The sequence below is a fragment of the Lycorma delicatula genome, chromosome 9 (genome assembly GCF_047948215.1).
Source record: "Lycorma delicatula isolate Av1 chromosome 9, ASM4794821v1, whole genome shotgun sequence".
Classification (NCBI taxonomy): Eukaryota; Metazoa; Arthropoda; class Insecta; order Hemiptera; family Fulgoridae; genus Lycorma; species Lycorma delicatula.
The window spans coordinates 131,150,736-131,175,904 of record NC_134463.1 but is presented as its reverse complement, the minus strand read 5'-3'; the positions used below and the strand labels follow the sequence as shown (position 1 = coordinate 131,175,904).

The window sequence follows — 25,169 nt, the reverse complement described above, 5'->3', positions numbered from 1 at the left end:
CTCGTCATCGCAAATCAGCCGATTTCGAAGTCGAGAGTTCTAAGGTTCAAATCCTAGTTAAGGCAGTTACTTTTATACGGATTTGAATACTAGATCGAGGATACCGAAGTTCTTTGGCGATTTTTTTTCTCCCTACATCCCCGAGCCGGACATCCAATTAAGTGTACTCAACTCGGGGACGTGTCCTTTCCGGATCTTTTAATTGCCTGCCTCTAATCTCCAATGTAAGAACCCGGCTATGCCGTTCCCAGCACCCCCACCGGAGACCGTGTCTCGGTCTTTCCTTTTGCCAGTCTCAAACCGACGGCGCAGGAGCCGAAGCCGCCAAAGCGTATCCGGGAACCGACACCGCCGGACGGGTCTCTGTCTTTTCATTCATTCGCACCTATCGGACCCCAGGAGTCCTCGCTCCATCACGGGAACCCACACACCAGGGCATGTGAACCCACACACCAGGGCATGTGAACCCTCAGGAACGGGGCTGTCCGCCCAGCCCTACTATAAACTACACCCCTCAGTATCCCAGTCGTCTTGCCTCATCTTCTTTTATTCTGATAACTGTTCTTGCAAATATTGCAAAATTATTCCAGTTTCCGGACATAGCCAACAGCCACTCCGAGAGCTGCTCCGGTCAGGTATGCATCACGTTTGTTCCTCCCATCGTCTGCGCTCAAAAATAGTGTGTTCGGCATCGTCAACCGCATCGCAGTAACAACAGATTGGTGACTCTCTCCTGCCAAACCTGTGCAGGTATTGTTCAAACGCACCGTGTCCCGACATGAGTTGCGTTGTGCGGTAATCTAATTCACCATGAGAGCGATCTAGCCAAGCATCCAGGTCCGGGATAATTTTTCTTGTCCATGCGGCCACTGCTGAACCCGCCCATGCCACCTTCCATTGTTCTTGTATAATGGAACTGGCCTCATCTTTAGCTACACCGGACGCCCTTAGTTTTCGTCCTTTAATCTGCAATTCTATCGGGGGCACCGAAGAAAGCACGCACAGTGCATCATACGATAACGTTCGGTACCCCGAAACTACCCCCACAAGCGACTGCCTATGACTGCTAGTCAGTTTTCTTCTGTTGCGCTGGACATTAACCGCATCAGCCCATACCGGGGCGGCGTACAACAGAGACGACGTTATCACCGAGGTGATAAGTCGCCTCTTCGACGCACGTGGAATTCCTTGTCCCGCAAAGAGACCTCGCATGGCACGGATTGTTGTTTCCACTCTGTCGCAGATCATGGCCACACGGCTGGAATATTTGAGGTGTTTATCCAGTAACACCCCTAGATATTTAGCCCTTTCCACCTCGACAATTGCCTCACCTCTCAGGCGCAGATTTAATCTTCTGAGTATCCTCCTACCAGTGAAGAGGATACCCTTGCGTTTGGAAGGAGAGACCTCCAAACTGTTGTTGACGAGCCATTCATTCACTATTTCTAAGGTAATATTCCCCTTGTCCTCCATTTCATCTAAGGTACTGGCCTCCACTAGTAGCGAGATGTCGTCCGCGTATCCTACGACATTCACCCCCGGCGGGAATTGAAGTCGGAATATTTCATCATAGAAGATGTTCCAAAGTAGGGGTCCGAGTACAGACCCCTGCCGAAGATCTGATGACTTACCACACCATCCACCGTATTGATTTCAGTTCGTCTCTCGGATAGATAGCTGGCTACTTGCGTCACTATGTACTCGCTTATATTTTTTCTTTGAGGTGCCCTCAATATAGCTGGCCAAGGTACCGAACCGAAAGCGTTCCTTATATCCAGGAGTATCATTAGCGGAATTCGCCTGGTTCTCCAAGTACCAGCCCTCACCGCAGCAGCCCATGAAACTACTTTGTTGATGGCGTTAATAGTTGACCGCCCCCGCCTAAAGCCAAATTGATTCTCATGGAGGAAGTTGTTGTTTTCCAGCTCCTCAATTAGTCTATTAGCGATGAGCCTCTCCACGACTTTTCCCATATTATTAATGAGACTTATAGGGCGATATTCGAGAGCCCCTGGAATTGACTGTTGTTTGGGCAAGAAAACAGTTCTTGTATTAGCTCCGTGACGACCGTATCAACCCGCGGGAAAAGCCCTTCTATGTGTCGTGTAGCTTCTATCTTATTAAGAACGGGCAACCGTCTTCCCAGTCTCTTCATGACTACCTGGTACGCCCGTCCCCAGGGGGCAGCATCTAGTTCACTGCATAGCTCCCTCCACTTCTGCCTTTTTTCATGCTGATTAAGCATGAAAAAAGGCATGAAGTTTAACTGTTTTCTTGCTGCTCGGTATTGTGTAATCGCCGTGTTCAGGTCTCGATCAGCTTCGTATGCTCTCGTTCTAAGTCTCTGCACGCGCCTCTTCATGGATTGCAGAACCCTGCGTTGATCCGCAATATCGGAAGACCACCAATAGACAGGGTAATGTCTGGTAGCTTTTTCGGGGAGCCTGGCCAGCTCAGTAATGCTCATGATCTGTTGTAATGTATCTGGCGCGACCGGTCTGCCATCCGTTAGTTTTGTAGCAACTTCGCGAACAATGGTCTCTACCTGATGTTCCGAAAGTCTAAAGCATAGATGCTGATTTCTAATATGAGTCTCAGTATCAAGGATTTCAACAGAAACAGCCAAATGATCACTTGCAGTCTCGACTTGCAAAACCTGCATGCTCACCATGTCTGGTGGAAATCTACCGTCGATCAATACCAGATCCAGGATAAAGGAATGCCCGTGAGCGTAGAAAGTGGGCGACCCATCATTGATGCACACAAGCCCAGTAGTTCCTAGTAGTTCTTCTAGCGCTAGTCCTCTGTTGTTCGAGGAACCAGCCCCAGCCGCTACGGTACGGCAATTGAAATCACCCACAAGAATTGCCCTCTTTGGGGCGTTGACCATCCTCTGCAGTCCGAGCATTCTGGCTTGTTACTCCGCGAGCGTCACATTCGGGCTTATGTAGACCCCAAACAATATATAGTTACAGAGTTCTATCACAACGACTCCTTCAGTACTCAAATATAAGCTATAGTCCCAGTTTCCAGTAATTTTCTTGATATCCACATCCCCAGCGGTATCTGGCACTCATCGAGACCCAGCCGCAGAGTATACGTTAGGCTCGGTGGCAACAACAAAGTTGTACTTTCCAGTATTAGCTGTCTCCTCCACCAAGTCACGGGATAGGAGGCTTCGATGGTTATTTATTAGTAAGACTTTAGGCATCGCGCTTCATTCCGCATTCAGTGCCCCCGGTGCGGTGGTTAGGGTTACGGCAATCAAGACATTTGGATGCCTCTCTGCATTCCCGGATACGGTGTCCAGCGCCACCGCAGTTATAACAGAGATTGGTTCTGTCCGGGCCCTTACAGTCTCTGCTACCATGTCCGGTGCCCCAAAAACGGTAGCAGCGCTCTCCTTCAACACGAATATAGGTCCTACAATGGACCCAGCCAACTCGTAGTTTTGATGTCACCAGCTTTGTGGCACCTCTATGTGTCGTGATGACGGCGTTTTTAGTGTCACCATATGCTTTCCTGAGGAAGGTGACCTGTAATGTCTCCCTCGCGCCGACAACTCTGGAAACCGCTTTGTGAGATCCCACAATGTAGGGGTAGTCTCTTCTTCCTCGAAGGAACCGGCTCTAACTCGTTTAGTCCCTCTGAGATCCGCTGCCTTCCATCCTTTCTTCTCTGGGGGGCCAGAAGGCCCGGAAACACTTAATTCCATCCCCTCTTCCATAGGGAAGGAATTAAAAAATCACCAGTATTTTTATTGAAGTCTCGGCTCAATTCCAAGTTCGTAGATACCCCACTTGTGGGTGGTGGTGGGGGTTTGGGTAGGGGGGACGGTGGGTTTGAGGGAGGTTGGAAAATATATGATCCCGAATCTGTCGTCAGAAAAATTGGGGTGGTCGGGGCGTCGGGGGGGGGGGGGTCGAATATGTATCCGACCAAAAGCGCCCCCCAAAAAAATGGGGGGGGATGGGGAGGTTCTATGGAAGGTATTGGTGTCGGATCGGATAGATCCGAGAGGATTTTGGAAAATATTGGTCAGGGAAGGAGTTATTAGGAAAGGAACATCCCCTTTATAAGAGCCTCAAATACTTAGAAAAAAAAATTCCACTAGTATAACTTATTTTGTCGATAATTATTCTTGATAATTAAGTTGTTGTTTACTACAACAGCCGTGACGTCACAAACTAGTGGTTACTTGTCTATCGACTTAACTTATTTTCACTAGCCTCAACGGCCAATTTAACATCGGCTTTTATGGAGAAAAAAGTTACAAGAGAAAAAAACGTAATTACAGCACAATCCGGTCACCAAAATTCACAAAATTTAACACAATTGTCCGTTATCCTTACGTCGATATGATTCTTCACTACTTGTCCGATAAAAAAGCCGCAAAAAACCAAACCAAAAACGCATAAATCGCAGAGCTAGAAATACACGTCCACTCGGGCTGAGTATCCACACTCAACGGGATATATTATACATGGTTATTACCAACATAACGTTTAATTATTCTAAATGTCGATTGCCCAGTCGAATGCAATAAAAAAGGGTGGTGTAAAACTAGATGTTACAACAGTTGTAAATAAAAAAAATCATTATTCTACGGCTAATCGTTTTTGAGATTGTGTAAAAGGTTGAACAAGATAAAATTTGGAAATAAAATTATCTTAGTACACTACGATCGATGGTTAATGTTTAAAACAAATTGTTTTTCTTAAGCAAATTATTTCTAATTCTGAAAGAAAAATAACTATTGCGTTCTTTATCTATAAAAAGTTATATCGGCATAAGGCACTTAGATCAATATTATTATAACCAACTAGGGGAAGAAACGGACTTCGGGATACCGATTTGAACCGTACTGCGTGTGTGAATAGTAAACCGTTTATGTGTCTTCGTCACAAAATACTAACACGCAATATTCAATTATACTCGAGAAAAACGGCCGTAAAAATTTCCTTAGCATTTTATATCGGTTATGTATTAACTTTGTTTATCGTCGCTCAAATAGATATGAGGTGTGAGAACTTGTCGGATCCGTAACCGTACACACATCGGTTCGAATTCATAGACATATCTTTTTTTAACTTTTTTTTTTAAATTTAAATATATTAATTTATTAATTAATAATTATTAACCTCTGATTGTAAAAATTTTTGAATTAAAATGAGAAGTACACACAATTTTATTAATCAGAAATAAAATTTCATAATTTTTTTTGTATTGTTATTATTTGTTGTTAAACATTTTTTTACGATCAGACTTTTCTACTTCCTTAACTTCGTACAAGGAAGTAAAAATAGGCGGATTTAAAAAAAAATTCAAAATCTATTTTAACCCTTTAAACTCGAAATTTCAAAAAAATTAGAAATTAGTGTTTTGATATTCACATGAAGATTAGATTCACCAAAAATCAATTAGATGATATCTTCATTTGTTAGCGAGAAATTAAGGACGGCAGATTTTATGTACGTTCGCGAATAATTTAATTAACGGTCACAAAATTGTAAGAAAGAGAGGAAACAATTTTGGTTGTCGATTTGCAATGCGCGCGGAAATTATTCAAAATACTGTAAAAAGAAATTTAAAAAATTTCATTACGAGCTTAATCTTTCAAAGAATATCGAGCGAGCGCGTGGATAAAGAAACGACTTAGCCATTAGGTTTTATTAGGCCTAATTATGTTAAGTACGTTTTAGTTAACGCTTTCATCGATTTTAATAATTTTTCTTTTTTTGTCTTCAGTCATTTGACTGGTTTGATGCAGCTCTCCAAGATTCCCTATCTAGTGCTAGTCGTTTCATTTCAGTATACCCTCTACACCCTACATCCCTAACAATTTGTTTTACATACTCCAAACGTGGCCTGCCTACACAATTTTTCCCTTCTACCTGTCCTTCCAAAATTAAAGCGACTATTCCAGGATGCCTTAGTATGTGGCCTATAAGTCTGTCTCTTCTTTTAACTATATTTTTCCAAATGCTTCTTTCTTCATCTATTTGCCACAATACCTCCTCATTTGTCACTTTATCCACCCATCTGATTTTTAACATTCTCCTATAGCACCGCATTTCAAAAGCTTCTAATCTTTTCTTCTCAGATACTCCGATTGTCCAAGTTTCACTTCCATATAAAGCGACACTCCAAACATACACTTTCAAAAATCTTTTCCTGACATTTAAATTAATTTTTGATGTAAACAACTTATATTTCTTACTGAAGGCTCGTTTAGCTTGTGCTATTCGGCATTTTATATCGCTCCTGCTTCGTCCATCTTTAGTAATTCTACTTCCCAAATAACAAAATTCTTCTACCTCCATAATCTTTTCTCCTCCTATTTTCACATTCAGCGGTCCATCTTTGTTATTTCTACTACATTTCATTACTTTTGTTTTGTTCTTGTTTATTTTCATGCGATAGTTCTTGCGTAGGACTTCATCTATGCCGTTCATTGTTTCTTCTAAATCCTTTTTATTCTCGGCTAGAATTACTATATCATCAGCAAATCGTAGCATCTTTATCTTTTCACCTTGTACTGTTACTCCGAATCTAAATTGTTCTTTAACATCATTAACTGCTAGTTCCATGTAAAGATTAAAAAGTAACGGAGATAGAGAACATCCTTGTCGGACTCCTTTTCTTATTATGGCTTCTTTCTTATGTTCTTCAATTGCTACTGTTGCTGTTTGGTTCCTGTACATGTTAGCAATTGTTCTTCTATCTCTGTATTTGAACCCTAATTTTTTTAAAATGCTGAACATTTTATTCCAGTCTACGTTATCGAATGCCTTTTCTAGGTCTATAAACGCCAAGTATGTCGGTTTGTTTTTCTTTAATCTTCCTTCTACTATTAATCTGAGGCCTAAAATTGCTTCCCTTGTCCCTATACTTTTCCTGAAACCAAATTGGTCTTCTCCTAACACTTCCTCCACTCTCCTCTCAATTCTTCTGTATAGAATTCTAGTTAAGATTTTTGATGCATGACTAGTTAAACTAATTGTTCTGTATTCTTCACATTTATCTGCCCCTGCTTTCTTTGGTATCATTACTATAACACTTTTTTTGAAGTCTGATGGAAATTCCCCTTTTTCATAAATATTACACACCAGTTTGTATAATCTATCAATCGCCTCCTCCCCTGCACTGCGCAGTAATTCTACAGGTATTCCGTCTATTCCAGTAGCCTTTCTGCCATTTAAATCTTTTAATGCTCTCTTAAATTCAGATCTCAGTATTGTTTCTCCCATTTCATCCTCCTCAACTTCCTCTTCTTCCTCTATAAAACCATTTTCTAATTCATTTCCTCCGTATAACTCTTCAATATATTCATTTTAATAATAAATTTATTTTTCTAGCACAAAGAGTGTTACTCGGTGTAATCTTTTTCTCTCAGACTGGCCTAATTAATATCTCCTGATCTGTTTTCACAATCGCTTGGTTTCTTGTCCGCCCAAATCTCAGAAGCTACTGAACCGATTTCTATGAAATGTTCCACGATCGTATGAGGCGCTAAGCAAAAGGGTTTCTGCTTTGTTTAATATCGACATGTTAAAAAGAACCGGAATTATTACAAAATCTATTCACTTACTTTTTTGATAAGCACCCGAGTTAGTCAGACAGTGCGCCGTATTACTCGCTTCTCCCATCTGTCGCCTTAATTATATCGAAGTTTCTTCAGCAGCGGAGACTCACCGAGTCTATAAATTTTCACGATGATGCACGGTTATGCGAGGGTGTGATACTAGCACCAAGAAATGAATAAGTAAATGTCATAAATAGCTGCATACTGCATAAATTTCCAGGAGACGAAAAACTACCGTCTTGAGTCAAGAGGACGCATTTCATTACCCGACTGAGTTTTTGAATACTTATCTAAATTTAAAAGGAGGTGTTCCAATTATTCTCATGAGAAATTTGAAGCCGCCGCAGTTGTGTTATTGAAAGTTAAGTTTCTAAAAAGACATATCCTTTGAAGCGACTATTTTAACAGGCTGCGGAAAATGAACTGTATTTAGTATTCCGATCGTAACTATTAACTTTCGGTTTCAATTTAAAAGACTTCAGTTTCAGTTAATATATGTTTTTGCCGTTAACCACCCATAAGTCAGTCACAAGGTCAAACTTTACGATTAGCTGGTGTAGATTTACGGGCTACTTGCTTTTCTCACGGGCTGTTCTAGAGTGTACAAGAGCATCGAGCTCTTTATACGCTATGATAACGGAAGAATCAAAAATGTAATTCATAACGACGGGCTGATGTATAAAATTGTATAAAAACACCGTTTCCATTATTCTGTAGAAATAAAAATTTCATCTATCTTCTCTATTTAAATGAATCGTGTTTACCGCATGTTTATAAACGTCTCAAAATTATCAAAAATTGATTTTACGTATCAACGACAAACGAACGATGACTTAATAATTACTTAATAATTTGGACGTTCATAGATGACAATAAGAAATATTTTACACGAACTATCGGTGATTTTCATCGAACGATCGGTTCGAAATCGCGGGTGCCTGCTAGTATTCCCCCAACCCGTTCCCGGACATACGTGTGTCTAGAGATTAATAATTATGTGCAGTAAATAATTTCTGTTTGCTTCTTCTAAGGCAATCGCCGCCCCAACACCGCGATCGCGATTAGGTATCACCAATCTGTAAGTTCCCTATTACCTTTCCTTTCAAGAAAGAAGAACGAGGGAACGAGCCCAGCACCAATCAGCCCAGCAGTCACAAGCCCAGCAGCCACTGACAGCACGGAAGAACGAAGAAACCTGCACTTTCCCCCGTTCAGCCCTTCGGGGCCTCGGGAATTTTAAGGTTAACGGTATGTAACTTCGGTTACTACCAATTCTCGAAAATTCAGGCCAAAGAAGAATGAAGAGGTCATCGGAAGAAGAAGAAGAGAAAGAAGAAGATGAAGAAGAAGGAAGACCCCTCTACTCACCCCAACATCACGGACTGGAGCCCAGCAGAGATGCGTCCTGGAAGGCAGCCATAACAGAAGTGGATGATGAGCTTCTACACAACCTCTCTTTTTTAAAACTTACAAGTTAAGTAAAAATAAACTAGCAATTGCGACTCCTCCGGAGTAGGGATCGCATTGCTCCCTCCTTATAGTTAGTGCCCCGTTGTGGCGTATTCCTGCTAGCCTATGAAGCGTTAGCACCGAAAGGACTTCAGTGGACGGTCTGAAGGGGAATTACGTCGGGAGGACAGGCTTCATAAGCCTAGCCTTCCGCGGTCGGCCCATAAAATGGGTTCGGTAACGCTGGTTCAACAACGGATTGGAATGCAATTAAATCCGTCCTTAAAATCCAAAATATAAAATAACACAAAAATTGAAAAATTAGACCCGTCATGTAAAATAAACCTTTAAAAAAACACGCCCGATTAGAATCATCCAGCAGCAAGGGACTCTGTCCAGGTTCTGCGATAAGTAGGGAGAAATAAACTCCCGCCAACTTTGCATTCCATTCCATTCCATGCTAGTATTCATAAATATCACGCTCGTAAATAAAAGTTACTAAATTTAAAATTACACGATAATCTTCTTGAAATAATTTGAGACGGTAATATAAACCGGAAAAAGATTCCTATAAACGTTGCGTTTTCAGGTTATCGTTACCGAAACGTTTCTGCTTCAAGAGTAAAATGACGTACTAAAATTCTCGGAACCCAAATTAAGGAGTAAATTTGGAGGTTCTATGAGTTTTTTGACTTCAAATATTGAAAAAAATAAGTTCCAGAACTGCGTGTATGTCTAGTAATTTTCGAGAAACCTATTTATTGTAAAACCCAAAAAATCGGAATCCTAAATCTTTTAGGTTTGCTGTAATGAATAGTAAAAAAAAAATTAAAATCGATGTAATCGAGTCTATGAAAAAAAAAGGTTTTAGAAAGTCGACTTTAAATAAAAATTAAAAATAGTGGCAGGAACACGTTACTATTTTAAACGATACGAAAGTATTATTTTTCATTATACTAAAAAATTTGTCGAAACACTTTTAACTAGGATCTCAAAATACATAAACCGAATAAAAAATTAAAACGTTCAAGTTTTATATTTTGTTGCAAATAATCAATCTGTTACTGACGATTACAAGTGAATTTATTGTTTTATTTTACCGGTTTGCAGCATTTTAGTTGTACGCATTAACAGTTGCCTAAGTTATTTTTTTACTTTAAGAAATGGCAATATTTCTATACTATCTAATAGTATAACAGGAACGTATGACTGTTATATGATTGGTTTTATATAATGAATGTGTGCGCTTTTTTGTGTGTGCTTGTTTCTTTACTATTTTGCGGACTTCTCCGATTCAAAACTACACTACTTACTAGATTCGGTAAAGAAATTATAAAATCTAAACGCGTACGATGTCCCTGAAAGAATATTCAGGATATAGGATACCGGTATTTCTTTTATTCCGAAGGTATTTATTTTATTTGAGATTCCATGTCGATTACTGTACTTTCTTTCCCGGTTCGCAACGGTCGCCCATCTTACTCGATCGCCATCGATCTTGTTCAGTCCGCTCTTCTTTTCCCCTTTAGTACAGACCACTGAATTTAGAATTTTCTAACTTTATTCTTAAAGGCGCATAATGGACAATTAAGAAAAATACTTAGTTTTTAGTATTCTGTTTATTTATTTCTCGTTTTAAAAATATTAAGTATGAATATCTAGAATATAAATTGGACAGTGGCGTTAGCATTCGCTTGGAAATATTATATTATGCAGTCGACATTTTTACCAAGCTGCTTATTTCTACTGTGCTTACTCGCACAGTACTATCGCAGTGCACGCATTTCATAATACGTATTTATCTGATAATAATCTAATGAAACCCGACAAATCTATTAAACAGTTTTTCAAAACTTCACTACGGGTTTAGCTGCATTATCGTGGCCGCCTTAAGCGAAATTTGCTGCTGCTTCTTACTCTAAATTTTGTTAATATAACTTGTTTTCTCGAGTTGAGAAAGCAAGCAGTCGTATTATATACGAGTATATGTGTCGCGCGCACCGTACTGCCCGAAATGACGGTTGCAAAAACAGCTGCGCTTCGTGTATGGACTTTAATATTTCACATCGATAATGATCTAATCAATCCGTACAGAACTGCAATAGAACTCGTTTTGTTTTGACTACGAACCTACATCTACTGTAATAAATAGATTTATATAAAATTAAAAACTTGACTTAAATTAAACTCTTATCTACGGCGTGGCGACAGACATAGTGGAAGCCGTAATTGGAATTTTCTCACCCGTATAATCAGTGTTCATTGCGACAACGGCCATTCGTACGTTGTACAGAGGGGTCTCATGTACAGTAGAACTAAAGAACGAGTGTAAAAAAAAGTCTGCGTAGATTCACTGTTCCACAGAAAAGTTAAGTGTTACTCCTTGCGCAAATCGAAATGGAAATCGTGTTACAGACAGAAAATTTGATATAGCAGAATCCTACATCGATATGAACGGTTTTCTAAATCGAAGCCAATACGGCTCCATGAAAGGGTTGGCACCGAGGATTGCATCTTAAATGCTCTTGCCGAGGTGGAAAGCGCCGACTGGTAAATATGTTTTGGCAATTTTTAATGACATAGAGACAGCATTTTCTTCCTTATGTGGGAGTTCTGTTCTCTATGAGTTGGAACGCCGCAACGTTCCCGTAGCCCTGCAGGCCTTTGTAGGTGACGATTTCTCTAACCGTACGGCTGTGTTTAAGGATGCGAAACTAGTTGAAAAAACCATCACCAGAAGAAGCCCGCAGGGTTCCATTCTCGGTCCCTTGCTGTGGAACCTGGTATTCGACGGATTTGTAGGATTGACATTTTCAGAAGGGCGTCACGGCCCAGGCTTTCGCATATAACTGTCTCCTCTTAGTTCGTGGTAATTCAGGATCACAACTAGAAGACCGGACGCAAGCGGCTTTGTCAACCTCAGAGGGCTGAATGGACAGGCAAAATTTAAAGATTTGTGTGCCAAAGACGAAGGTTATGTTTCTCAAGGGTTCAGACAAATTATTGCACAGTCGTAACCCTCATATTAAATATAAAGGATGTGTAATCGGCCGAGTTAGAGTTCATAAGTACATAGGTGTTTTGCTTGATGAAAAGTTGCTGTTTAGTAACCGCATTAGACAAGTAGCAGGGGTCGCCGTCTCAGATGCACAAAGAGGATTTCTCGGAAAGACTACGGGTTGTCGGGTGGTCTAATGTACACGGTGTACCGAGGTGTCTTCGAAAGCATGACCTCATACGCGGCGCCCGTTTAGGCGCATAGGTTGGATATGAGTAGAGCATTTCTTCAAAATTTAAGTAGTGCCCAGCACAAAGCCTTAATTTTACGCACTGGTGATTTTAATAGGCTGTCTTATTCGATTTAGTGGTGAAAGTTCGGGCGACCATGTGTAGATTGCGAAGAGGCCGGGAGGCCGAGGTATTTGGGATGCGTTTTCGAGAGCCGAGCCAGTACCGGAGCGGATCGGTGATCACAATGCACCAGATCTAAATTTGTTCAGTTGCCCGTCTCCCGCCTGCGGAAAAGGCTACAGACCCTCGCGATGGAAGCATAGCAGGATGGAATGGCATCGGGATTGTCCTTTAGTCGTGACACCACGACTAACGGACGATCCGTGTATAAGTTTATACAGGATCTCCGGGGATGGTGTGCCTCGAGCTCGTTTTTAAGGGCAGCGGGTGCCCAGGTGCTCACCAACCGTGTTAACTTGAATCAATATCTGTTTCAGTTCTGCCTGGCTGCTGATGAGCTGTGCGTCTGCGGGGAGTTCCAGTCAAATAAACACCTGATGTTTGACTGCCCTACTCTTGGGGGCCCAGAGACCGGGCCACCCTGGAACTTAGAGGCCAAGGGGAAAATTGGCCCGCTCACAAGCGTCAAGTCAATGTGGCGAGAGATGCATTGCTGGACCGTATGGGAGTTCCTTGATGCGGTTGTTATGTTCAAGCTCTAGGAGCTATGTTAGGATTCTGGTCGCTAACCTGTTCGAGGCTTAGTTGTCGTTTTTGGCACAGACATTCGATCTTATGCTTTAGGGGTGACCGAATGGGGTGGTGGCGGGAGAAATGCCAAGCAAACCGGTTCTTCTTTGGAAATAATTTTTCTACTAAACAACTTCCTTTAAATGATCCCACAAAGGATTTAAATCGGGGAACCTAGGAGGCAAATTAATTTGCCGACTTGACCGATCCATGTGCTCGGAAAACTTAACTTTAAGTGTACCAGTGCGTGGTACACCGTCATGTTGGAATTATACGTGCTGCCTTTTTTTTAAGAGATACATCTTTAAAAGGACTGGCAATTGATTTTGTAGAAAACCTTTGTACACAATACTAGAAAGATACATAACGATACTAGAACATTTATTTTGAAAAATAAACGATTCAATTTTCTGGTCCCCGATTATACCACACCATACATTTATCGAAAATCGGTTTTGAAAGATTGACTCTTTTAATTACATTCGGATTTTCAGTTGGCCATCTGTGCCTGATTATTCTTCAAATTTTGTATTCCCTTTCTCGTAAAAATATATTCATCGGTGAATAAAATGTAACGAACAATATACGACCGGGCGTTAAATGTTATTAATGCTACGAAGACACTTCTTGTTCGAATACGAAGCGAGTTATTTAGGATTATTTGGAATATCGTAATGGAACTTGCGTATAACAGTGAAATATCGCCTCCCAATATTTGTAGGAACGTGTTTGTGAAGATAAATCTTAAATTATTTTCATTCTCTTCTTTAATATTGCGTATAGTTTATTTACGTTTAATCGTGATGATACATTGATCGCCGCTTGTGAGTGGCCAATTTTCCCCTTGACCTCGATTGGCCCGGTCTCTGACACACCCCCCCCCCCTCCACAAGAGTAGGGCATTCAAACATCAGGTGTTCATTTGACTGGACCTCCCCGCAGACGCACAGCTCATCGAGTTGTGTTTTCACGGCATATTTTTCAAATACACTCCTCATACGCTCTACAATTAAAACCTTTGTTGTGAATTTTCCTTCTCTTTAACACGCGCCTCCTAGTCGTGACAAAAAATAGTGGTAGACGAGCACCTGAAAACCCACCGGGTTGGTCTAGTGGTGAACGCGTCTTCCCAAATCAGCTGATTTGGAAGTCGAGAGTTCCTGCGTTCAAGTCCTAGTAAAGCCAGTTATTTTTACACGGATTTGAATACTAGATCGTGGATACCGGTGTTCTTTGGCGGTCGGGTTTCAATTAACCGCACATCTCAGGAACGGTGGAACTGAGAATGTACAAGACTACACTTCATTTACACTAATACTTATCATCCTCTGAAGAATTATCGAAACGGTAGTTACCGGAGGCTAAACAGGAAAACAAAGAAGAAGAATACGAGCACCTGAAAGCGTTGTAGCTTTGATCTTACGATAAATAGCGTTCCACCGCGGAAAATAATTTGTCGTCGACTTCAACGAGAGAATTTGTTTGTACAACAGCATGCCGAATCGGACAAAATTCGTCCGATCTACTACTATAAGAACGACCAGAAACGCTATCGTTTAAATATTCGTACAGATATTTACAATAACCACCGCGTTGTTCCCGATTAAGACTCCCTGTATGGACATTAAAGCTTCTAAATCGATGTGTCTTGTTTAATTTTTACTCTTGTTTTATATCGAGGTTTTCGTACCGTCCGGTAAACGTATTTCCTTTCTATAAAATATTAACCGACGAGATAGCTTAGTAAGCGTTTTCAAACGGTCCAGCGAAAATCTTAAGTTCTTACTGCTTATATCAGAATTAGTTTTTTTAGTGTTATCGTTTGTCAAAGCATTTTCTTTTGATTCCAGGGTACCTTTAACCGGATGGCGTACTTCTGTAAGCGATTATATCGCTATTTATTCGCTTACACTCCGGGTTTCATTTTCGGGTTACCGTAGTCATTCGAAGATTCCGAATATTTACTCGGAGATCGATCCCCGAATCGAGGTCGGGTAGCTCTGTACTTTTCTTGAGAATATCCATCATTTACGGTGACTATCCTGCGATCTAGATATTTTAATTTGTCATCCTCCCGGGATTTAAAACGCGGAAGGTTATACGCTAAACGCAACTTGGTACTGCGAGAAACCGAGAATTCTACTTGTGTTTACTATCAGTGGTCGGACCGATTTAAAAAATACTCGTATGTAGAATATTATTTTTAAAACATTAATTAAACCGTAAATAAAAATTAATTGTCGGTCAAAGCCGATAAGTAATGTACCACCGATGATCGGTTCTTAATATCGGCTGTAATTTCTAACAACGACAAAAAAAACTGATTTACCAGTCGGTAAAAAGTTAGTAATTTATTTTACAGTTATTTATTACAGTTATTTTATCTTTCTCTTTCGTGTACATCTCTGTCCACGATCGATCAGTATTCAGGCTGGTTATCAGAGTCGCACATCCTGTCTATGCAGAAGTTAGTCAGAACATATTTACTGTAGGCCCTATCCCCCAGTTTGTTGCATTTGTGTAGGTTTAGAACATTAATGGGCATATTGGTGTGTGTGTGTGTGTGTGCGTGTGTGCGCGCGCGCACTAAATGTTTGATTGCCTAATCGAGCGATACTATATACAATATTGATTATAATATTCAGAGCTTTTTTAAGTATTTTCTTGAAGCGCCCCTCGCTTTACGTTTCACGAACCGATGGATATTATTCATCGGTGTATTTCCTGGTGTTCGGTTCTGAGTCTAATCGATCGAATCTAATTCGATTACGCGTTCAGTTCTCTTTGTCTATATCGTTAAATAATATCCGCTTATTTTATACCGCTCGACTCTCCCCGTCGACTTAACTCTAGCGCGTCATTTACACTGACCGCATCGCTCGACTGTAGAACGCTTAGCTAGGCTTACTGAAATCTGTTTTTAATAAAATATTTTTTTATTTTTAAATAAATCGTTTCCGTTTCGGCGATTACGCGACTAATTTAAGGTTTAGAATAATCTTACATCGGTTTGACGTTAAAATTACCCTTCGGTTGAACCGGACGTCGAAAACGGGGTCGGTTTAATTTTAATTTGGGCTGCTGATAAAAATCGCAATAATTTTACCGACAGAAAATTTGTCTTTTTTAAATGTAGTAAATAAACATACATTTTTAATACTGCGGTTACCGCGAACGATAACACAAGATCTCATAATATAAACGAGGGTGATTCTCGGAACAGTTTTACGCGTAAAACGATTTAACAGGCGCTTCGGTTGACTTTGGAAAATTCTAGATAAATTAATTCTCGGATTAATTCTAGATTATTTATTTTCAAGACTTATAAGGAGAAGCGTTTGACAGAGAATTTTCACGAGAAACCGTGAATATTAGTTTTACCTTAATTTAAATTAAACTACGGTTCTGATTTCATGTAGAAATAAATAATCGGCGATTTAGATTAGTACGTATTTTTGCAGATTAAACGATCAGGAAAAAGGCGAGGAATGAAAAAACGCATTAAAACGGAATCGACTTACGACAGTAAGCTCCGACTTGACAATTTTAAAGAATTCAACGGTTTCGTTGTTTATATTTTACGCACAGGTTTTATTAGCGGCAAGAAAAACAGAAACTTGAATGTAACATATTTAACTACTGGCCGTCGATATAAAAGAACAAATTACTACGTCGCTGAATGAGAGTCGGCGATTTATATTTTATTTATGTAACATTGATCCCGCCCCGATACATGAATATTATATTGAAGATAGTTTTATTTGATCGCTTGCCGATAAATATTTACGTTTTTTTTTTTTTTTTTACAGACATTTTAAAGCTGCCGCACGACTTTCCGAATAAGAGCCAGCAGGTGAGTTACTTATCGTCGTTAACTGTAATAGCTTTGTGTAGGTAATCGTAATTGTAACGCTTCTATTGTGCGTAATTTTCCGATTCTTTTAACGATTAAGCGAGGAAGAAGTTTATAAATATAAATCCCCTTTATCGGTGTACCGTACAAAACGGGTTCTTGTATTAAAATTTTATCAGGAAACTAGATGAAGTGCGAATCTTTCCGCCGGGAAATGATGAATTTTTTGACGATCGATATTTATATTTACTTAATTTTCCCGGAATATATCTTTCAAAAACTTCAATTTTTTAGCCGTTGAGAAAATGAGAGAATCCATAACGAGCCGAGTTACTGGAAAACTTCCCTGTTATAGGTTTAGTAGCCGATTTAAATCTTTCCGTAACTTAAAAAATCAGAAATAACGAATCCTTATATCAGAATTTCATCCTACAAAGACGATCGGATCTCAAAATAAGTTGGCAGAATTTCATATAATATCCGAAATGAGGTTTGATTTCTTTAAAATTTCGCAAGAAATTGTGGAATTCACGTTATCCTGTTTTATAAGTATTAAATAGCCGGATCAAAATTTTTAGAAGATTATAATTTTTTTTAAAAGATGTAACAGGGTTCCGCTCTACCGCTTTTTAACGAAAGCAAAAAAGATTAAGAATAAACTTTTAAAAAATATTTGCTAATAATTTTAATTTTCGGTTTTCCTCCTACGCGTTGTAAGCGATTATCTAGACACGATACAGTCGTATAAGTGATTTCTTGTATGAAGCTAATTTTACCGCTCAAACAGGTTAAATCGGTTAACGTTAAAAGTATTCATTGCGATTTAACGCTGATAGTGAACCGATCTACGATCGGTGAAGCGAATTCACGATGCCGAAAACAACGGTGAATCCGGATATGTATCGCCAACAGGGTTATAAATCGCTAAAGACGCCTGCGGACACGAAAGGTTCATCGAAACTAAAAACGTGACGGTAGAGGTATATCGTCGTCCCGATAGCTTTCACATTTTCGCGCCGAATAGCGTGAACGTTTTTCTGGAAAACTTTGAATATGCAGAAAGTAAATCGGTTTATAGAGTGAAAATGACTTTGCTTAGATCGCGATCGTGTATTAAAAAGAAAGAATCTTCTGCGAATAAACAAAAGACGAGTAAACGAGTTCAGTTTTAACCGATTTGATTTTCGAACGAGCCATCGACACTAACTTATCGATATTAATCGCGATTAATCTAACCGCTTTCGTTTAATTTACCGTATTTCTAAATTCCGTTTTATTTTTAATGGATCTTTTGAGCTATTTGGTTCACGTCTATTTGCCGCTTAAGCTCGACGTGTTTTTGAGTTTGATTTTGCATTATCCTGAAATTTCTTTTCCGTATCAGGAGTTTACCGTATCGCTTTCTGCAGTAGTTTTAAAAACAAAATGGGCGAAACTAAATAAAATATTATTTTATTTAGCGTGTGTTCTTCATCTACAGTACGATAATCGACTTTTTAATAAATAATTTAATCGTTGAACTATCAAATCGATAAAACAACCGCTCGCCTTGCAGTTTCGGTTGCGGACATTTTTTGCCTATACGATACATTTTGTAAATAAAATAATACAACAGCTTATACGTAATAGGGAGAGTGTAATATCTTCCTTACAGCCTATTCATCCTAGCCTGCGGAAGAGGCTGCAGAGCGTCGCGATGGAAGCGCGGCAGCTGAGACCGGGCCACCCTGGAACTTAGAGGTTAAGGGGAAAATTGGCCCGCTCACAAACGGCGAGTTTGTGAGAAATTGTCGGACAGTGTGGAAGTTCCCTGATGCGGTTGCTTTGTTAAACCGACTTCAGCAGTTTAGTTAAGGGAAAGACTCCTAACGCACTGCTGTGGGAAGCTAACCTTGGCTAACCACCAGCCGATTAGGGCTCCAAGCGCTTTAATATGGTGGACAGGTACTTGCTGGCATTCAGCGACCTAGGTGTGGCAGCGAATTGCTGTCTTGACAAATTTACGGATGTCATATATATTTGTAGTAGTTGACGGGGTGCGCCTACCCGTTTTAGTAAATATATGACAAGTGAGCGGTTGATGTATGGCACCGCGCTTAGTCCGCTCGCAGTGTTAGGTAATCTCTAGGTGCTATTTAGGACACCGGTCGCTAAACTGTTTCGAGGCTCAATAGCCGTTTGTGACAGAGACATTCGGTCTTATGCTTTAGGGCGACCGAATGGTGTGATGGCGGGAGAAATGCCAAGCAAACCGATCTTCCTATACAAAACTTCATTTCAAAACCGATGATATAATGAGCACCCGTATTATTTTGTCGCGTACGATCAAATTATAAAATTTATTGCACTCGTCTGATGATCCGCTGCTAACAACAATGCAAGATAAGGGAAGCGAATGGTGTTGCTGAAAAATGGTATTCTGCAATTAAATTATATATTTATTTATTCAACGACCGGTTGATAATATTTACTTTTCCGTTGGTGTTTTTAATGTAGGGCTTTAATGCGATGGATGAAGTCGCATGTACATAGACTAGTATTCTACTGTTGCTGCTTCTTACTACTTACTTGTATCTTCCCCTAGTAAACCGATCGTTTCTCAAACAAATTAGGTTACGAGTAACGATAGACGCGATACAGTTGTATAGTTTGTCCAAGCCGAATCGGCACAGATCTGACGAACAGCTCCTAACGATGACGGGTTTGTAACATTACTCGATTAAAGACAGTATGTATACGGTACGACTATTGTTTATTCCAATCGATGAACAAATTCATGCCTTAATACTAGTTACTGCAGACCAATCGGCTGTTACTGAATATTGTTTAGGCCTAAATGTATTTATTTATAAAATCTCCATGACAAACACGCTGTACTGTTTATGATACGCTCTTCGCCCTTTGTTCTAAGAGTGGCGAACAACCGTACGCTAGCTTAGATTACGAGTCATTCCTAATGAAAATTTCTTTAATCAGGTTTGTGTAATTAATAACAGAACGATGTGTCATTCTAAACATTCAAATGAAACATTAAATCTCTATTTATACAAACCGTTCCTGATTAATTCAGACACTAACTTGTTTTTGTAAACGATTCCGTTCCGATTTACTATATTTGCAGTTAAAACTTCTCGAGTTAATTGTGTGTATCCAAACAGGTATATCGTCTGATTATAGTGTTCTTTGAGGTTCAATTCTTGAAAATAGTTGAAGTCTTAAGCGAAATTTTAACAGTAATATATTCGCGTTAAATTAGTAAAATGTTTGTCGGCTCTATTCTTATGATAGCGAATTGATTTTATTATTTTGCATATTATGTCTAATTTACGTAGAAAAGGCATTCACCGCCAAGGGAAAGAAATTACGCATAACGTTTTTAATTACACGGCAGGAGAAGCTTCAGTTGGAAAGTTTGTTTGTGACCCCCAAAAAAGTTGTAGAACTTGTTGCGTCTGCCACAGGAGTCTCAAAAAGAACAGTTTAACGAATTACTGGTCAAATAGCTTCAGAAAAAAATTTCACTTCTCTCAAAGGAATCGCGTGTTTGCACCCTAGAAAAGACTAAAAATCTGTATTTTTAGTGTATTTAGCGAAAGATCGGATCGGTACGTTTTACGACGGGTGAGTGCCATAAAAAGGTAGCGCTAAACTATTTAATTTCCAGATAACCAAGACTCGACCCGCTCGAGAATATCCGACTCAACCTGCTCATCCGTACGCCGTTTGAATCGTGAAAATCGGACCTGCGGTTGCCGAGATATTACGGTGGCACTGCATCGCCCCCTTCCCAATTTCCGAACGGCGCCTCGGAGGCACTTGAAAATATCATCCGACGGGCACCGCTGGGAGTGGATGAGGTGTCGTAGAGGGGGTCGAAAATAATTTTCAGAGCGCTAGGACCGACCGTTTTCAAGATAACTTTTTTCGTTCGAAAATTCGGATTCGGTTAAAAAGTACTAAATTTTCCCAAAACTTCGGTCGCTGCTGTACAGAATTTCTAGTAGCAACTGCGTACCCTGATCTACATCTCGCTTAAAATTTCTTTTGCTAAGAAAATATGCGTGCAAACGAGGTCGCATAAGTTCAAGGGGAATTTTTTTCACTTAGCGACTTACGGGAATCTTAGAAACTTGAAAACTTTGCTAAAATGTGTCGTCGTCAGAAGCAAACCTGTATGCAAAATTTCAGAGCGAACGGATAAGGTGAAGCGCTTCAAAATTCGACTGAAAGGTTCCGTACCGTGAATCTCGCATACGTAGGCCAAGCCTGAGTTAATACAGGGTGTCCCATATAAAACGCAACCCAACCTTATATTGGTAGGTATTAAAATAATAAAAAGGCATGTGTAAATGTAAATGTAATTTTTATTATTACCATCCATTACCTTACATTTAGAGTAAATGTTGGAAGTGGCCGCCATCTTCTTGAATACAAGCTTCAACTCTTTTTACAGCGTTTCTTGCAACTTTTTTCAAAGTTTGTGGCTGGATATTTAATACAGCTTGTTCAATATTGACTTTGAATCGTTCAGGTGTTCGTGGTTTGTTGCTGTAGACTTTTTCTTTGAGGTAACCCCGTAGAAAAAAATCCGCCGCAGTCAAATCTGGAGATCTTGGTGGCCACAAGCCTCGACCGATAACACGATTACCAAAGAATTCCTCGACGAATTCAGAAGTTGAACCTGCGTAGTGCGATGTCGCACCGTCATGTTGTAGCTAGCTAGCTAGTGTCTTCCTCTTCCAAGAGTGCGATGAACTGAAATAAAATATCCTGATATCGTTCTGCGTTAATGGTGTACTCGAAAAAAATAGGACCTATTATTTTCTTCCGCGTTATCGCGTACCACACGCCCGACTTCTGCGGGTGCAATTGTTTTTCGTGATAAACGTGTGGATTTTCAGCGATCCAAATTCTACTGTTTTGGCTGTTTACGTAGCCATCCAAATGAAACCGTGCTTCATCTGTGAAAAATAACGAATCCGTAACGTTAATTCCCTCACGCAGAAATCGACGGAACCGTTGACAATATTGTAGCCGTTTTTCTTTGTCGGGCTCAAGAATTCGATGAACCGTTTGAATGCGATAAGGTCTTAATTGTAATCTTTTGGTCGCCCGATGAACAGTCGATTTAGACAAATTAATTTCAGCAGACAAACGTCTGTGATTTATTTGGCGAGGCGAGTAATCGGTCTTTGATTTCAGTGACTGTATCTGTATTCAACACTGACGCAGATCTATACTGTTCCTTGTTATTAACAGAACCAGTCTCTCCAAATTTTGCAACTAATCTTAATACTGATGTTTTGTTAGGAGCTTTATCTGGGTACTTATGGCGAAACAAATCTTGCACTGCAACCGCTGATTTCGTACTGAAGGTACGACTCGACAATGACAACACGTTCATCAAGCGAAAACACAATCTTGTCTCTAGCAATACACTGAACGTTATGATTGCATTGTTGCTACTATCGGTAGTGTTGTACTGCGTCGTCGCGATGTTCAGATGATGGACGAGTCCATTTCCGTAACGAGTAGGGGAGTAAGCTTGACTTTTGAAATTTCATGGATGAGTGATTGATGGGTTGCGTTTTATATGGGACACTCTGTATAAGAGCGGTAAAATTAAGTTAGCTAAATATTTGCTTATCGATTTACTCGGTTATGAATTTATTTTTTTATATAAATGTAAGACTAAAAATTTGCGATGTGAATTTTTTTAGCGATCGGAATAAACGTTAGTATAAAAATACCAAAAAAGAAATTTATACCGTAAATTAGTATAAAGAAAATTAGTTAAATTTTTACCGTAAAATCTATTATACGGTATGTATACCGACTTCCACGAGTAGCATATTATATCTCTGCGCTAGCTAGGCAACCGTCGCGTAAACATATCTGTGTAATTCGGTTTGGACTAGCTATACCGTACAGGTCGGTATCGGATTCCTGTAACTGGCTCATACACTTCAGAAAACGTATGTCTCTGACGTCGCAGCCATCTTCTTTCGTAGTTCCCGTACTGCATTTTTCAATTTTCGTTTTGTTTGTTTTGTATTGTATTATTTCTGGCTTGTTTTATTCTGACAAACGACTCGAACACTCTATAGTAAACGAAGGTATAAGGATAATTAAAATAGGAAATGCGATTTCCGATTGTAGGATTATTATAGTTTATATCCGTAACCTTTTTTCGGTGAAAAAAGATCTTCGGTTAGATATCAAAACGTCTGCGTTCGAATTTGTTAAAATGTTAAAAATGCGTACAACGTTAATAAGATGGAATATATAAAATAAAAAGCAAAGTATACGTAAAAGCAAAAAGAAGAGTTTGCCGAGCGCTACACGTTTATCTCTTGTCGGTTCCTACTAATCCCTTTCCGGAAAGGCTTTCAGGAAATCTTAGAATTTCCATCTTTTTGATACCGATATACCGAGCCAGCAACCTTTCCGTACATCGGTGTACTATATACCGTTATCCCGTTTGTCGTTACCTAACAAAATAAAATAGAATTCTTTCAAACGTGGGACCTCCCGGCGGATGCCAACATCCCCGCCGGAGCAACAGTCCTGGCCGGCCCGCCGAGGGAGCCGCTGGACGCGGACGAACGCTACCTTTCCGTTCCAGCTCGCCGGGCTTCGATCGCCCTGGCCGGCTGACTCAGCAGCAGCAGCCGGCCCAGCGTGGATCGCTCGGGGAGAACCGCCTCGGCCGCGCCGGCGAAGGACGACAGACGCCGACCCGACACTGCGGGGCTCTGGGGGCTACCACTGCCACTCTGTAGTGGGGACCCGGCTGCCGCTGAGGGAAAGCCGGGTCTGACTTCAGTGGACAAGTCGCAACTCCCCGACTTCATCGGAGACCAGCTTCCGGACCCTAAAAGCTCTTCTCAGAGCTAACGCAAAAAACGGCCCATTTTAGGACCACCACAAAATTATGAATTACGAGCCGTTTAAGCCATTCGAAAACAGCCCTTCTCAGGGCTACCAAAATGTTAGTAAGTGCAAAGTGCCATCGAAGCCATTCGGCAACAATATATACCCTCTACATATATATATATATATATATATATAGGTATCCCGGGAGGATTCGGCTAATCTTCATAAACGTGTATTTCTCTCATTAAAGTAATGAAAAATATTTGTATAAATAAAGCGTCCGAAAACGCTTCGACAGACAGTTACGGCTGAAAAAGATTTCACCCCAATTTCTGCTCTTCCGTTGAAATGAAGTCGTACTGAAATTCCGGGAAGATAAATTAAGGGGCAAATTTATTTGTTTGTTTTTTGACCTAAAAATTAAAAAAAGGTCCCAGAAACTGCATCACCATTATTTTCGCTATACTAGTATGTAATCTGAAAACGTACTGTATACATAATAATGTGATATACATAATCTGTAGTATAAAGCGACTTTGACTGACTGATTCATCAAAATCGATGAGAATTTGTATACATCTTCTTATCGTGTCGGTGCACAATAAGAAAGGATTTTTTGAAATTCCGAGTTTAATAGGTTAAGATAATTTACACTTTTTTTAATATTTCAGTAACGAATGAAGATATAAAGTTGATATTTGGTGTGAGTAATCGTCATATGAATATCTAAAAACTAATTTCTAGATTATTTTTTGAAATGCCGAGTTTAAAAACTTCAAATAAATTTTGATTTTTTTTTTTTAAATCCGGCTATTTTTTTAATTTCTCTGTAACAAATCTAAGCAACTTGTAACAACCATCAACTAGAATTTTGATATGTGTAATTTTCATTTAAATATTTAAAAACCAGTTTGTAGATTTTTCGAAATCTAATATTTAAGGGGTTAAGAAAGGTAAAATATTTAAACAATGCTAGCAAATTTTTCTCATTTTTGATTGTTCTAAATGAGATATTCACTAAATCGGGGCTTGCAAATACTCTTCAAATAAATACCTAAAAAAAAATTCCATTTTTTTTTTAAATTTCCATTTTCTAAGGGGTGCGAAGGTGTAAGATTCGGCGGCTCAACACAGCCACTGTTACTGTATATACATCATGACTGCCTACACCTTTCTCCACTTGACTAAAAAACTATAAAATATAATACAAAAAAAAAAACAATGAGAAACGAAGTACGGTCACCTCCTTGTGGTGTTTGTCGGGTAACGCTATGAACCGGATAAAATTTATTTTTACCTATATGAAGTACAGAGAACCAGTTAGTTACAACTAATATTTTTAAAATGGAGGCCGACTGTTTAGAACCCACATTCTTAGATGTGGGTTCTAAAAAATGTCATTCCTGTACTGACCAAACTGTTGCT

General features: G+C 39.7%; 1 protein-coding gene across 3 annotated transcripts in view; it reads left to right on the top strand.

The window, feature by feature from the left end:
- LOC142330329 (uncharacterized) overlaps positions 1–25,169 on the top strand; it is a 291,326-nt gene that overhangs the window by 179,017 nt on the left and 87,140 nt on the right. For all 3 annotated transcript variants that reach the window (XM_075375555.1, XM_075375554.1, XM_075375553.1), the window contains exon 3: positions 16,825–16,868. In XM_075375555.1, the coding sequence (XP_075231670.1) occupies positions 16,825–16,868 (44 nt within the window). The remainder of the gene's footprint in view (positions 1–16,824; positions 16,869–25,169) is intronic.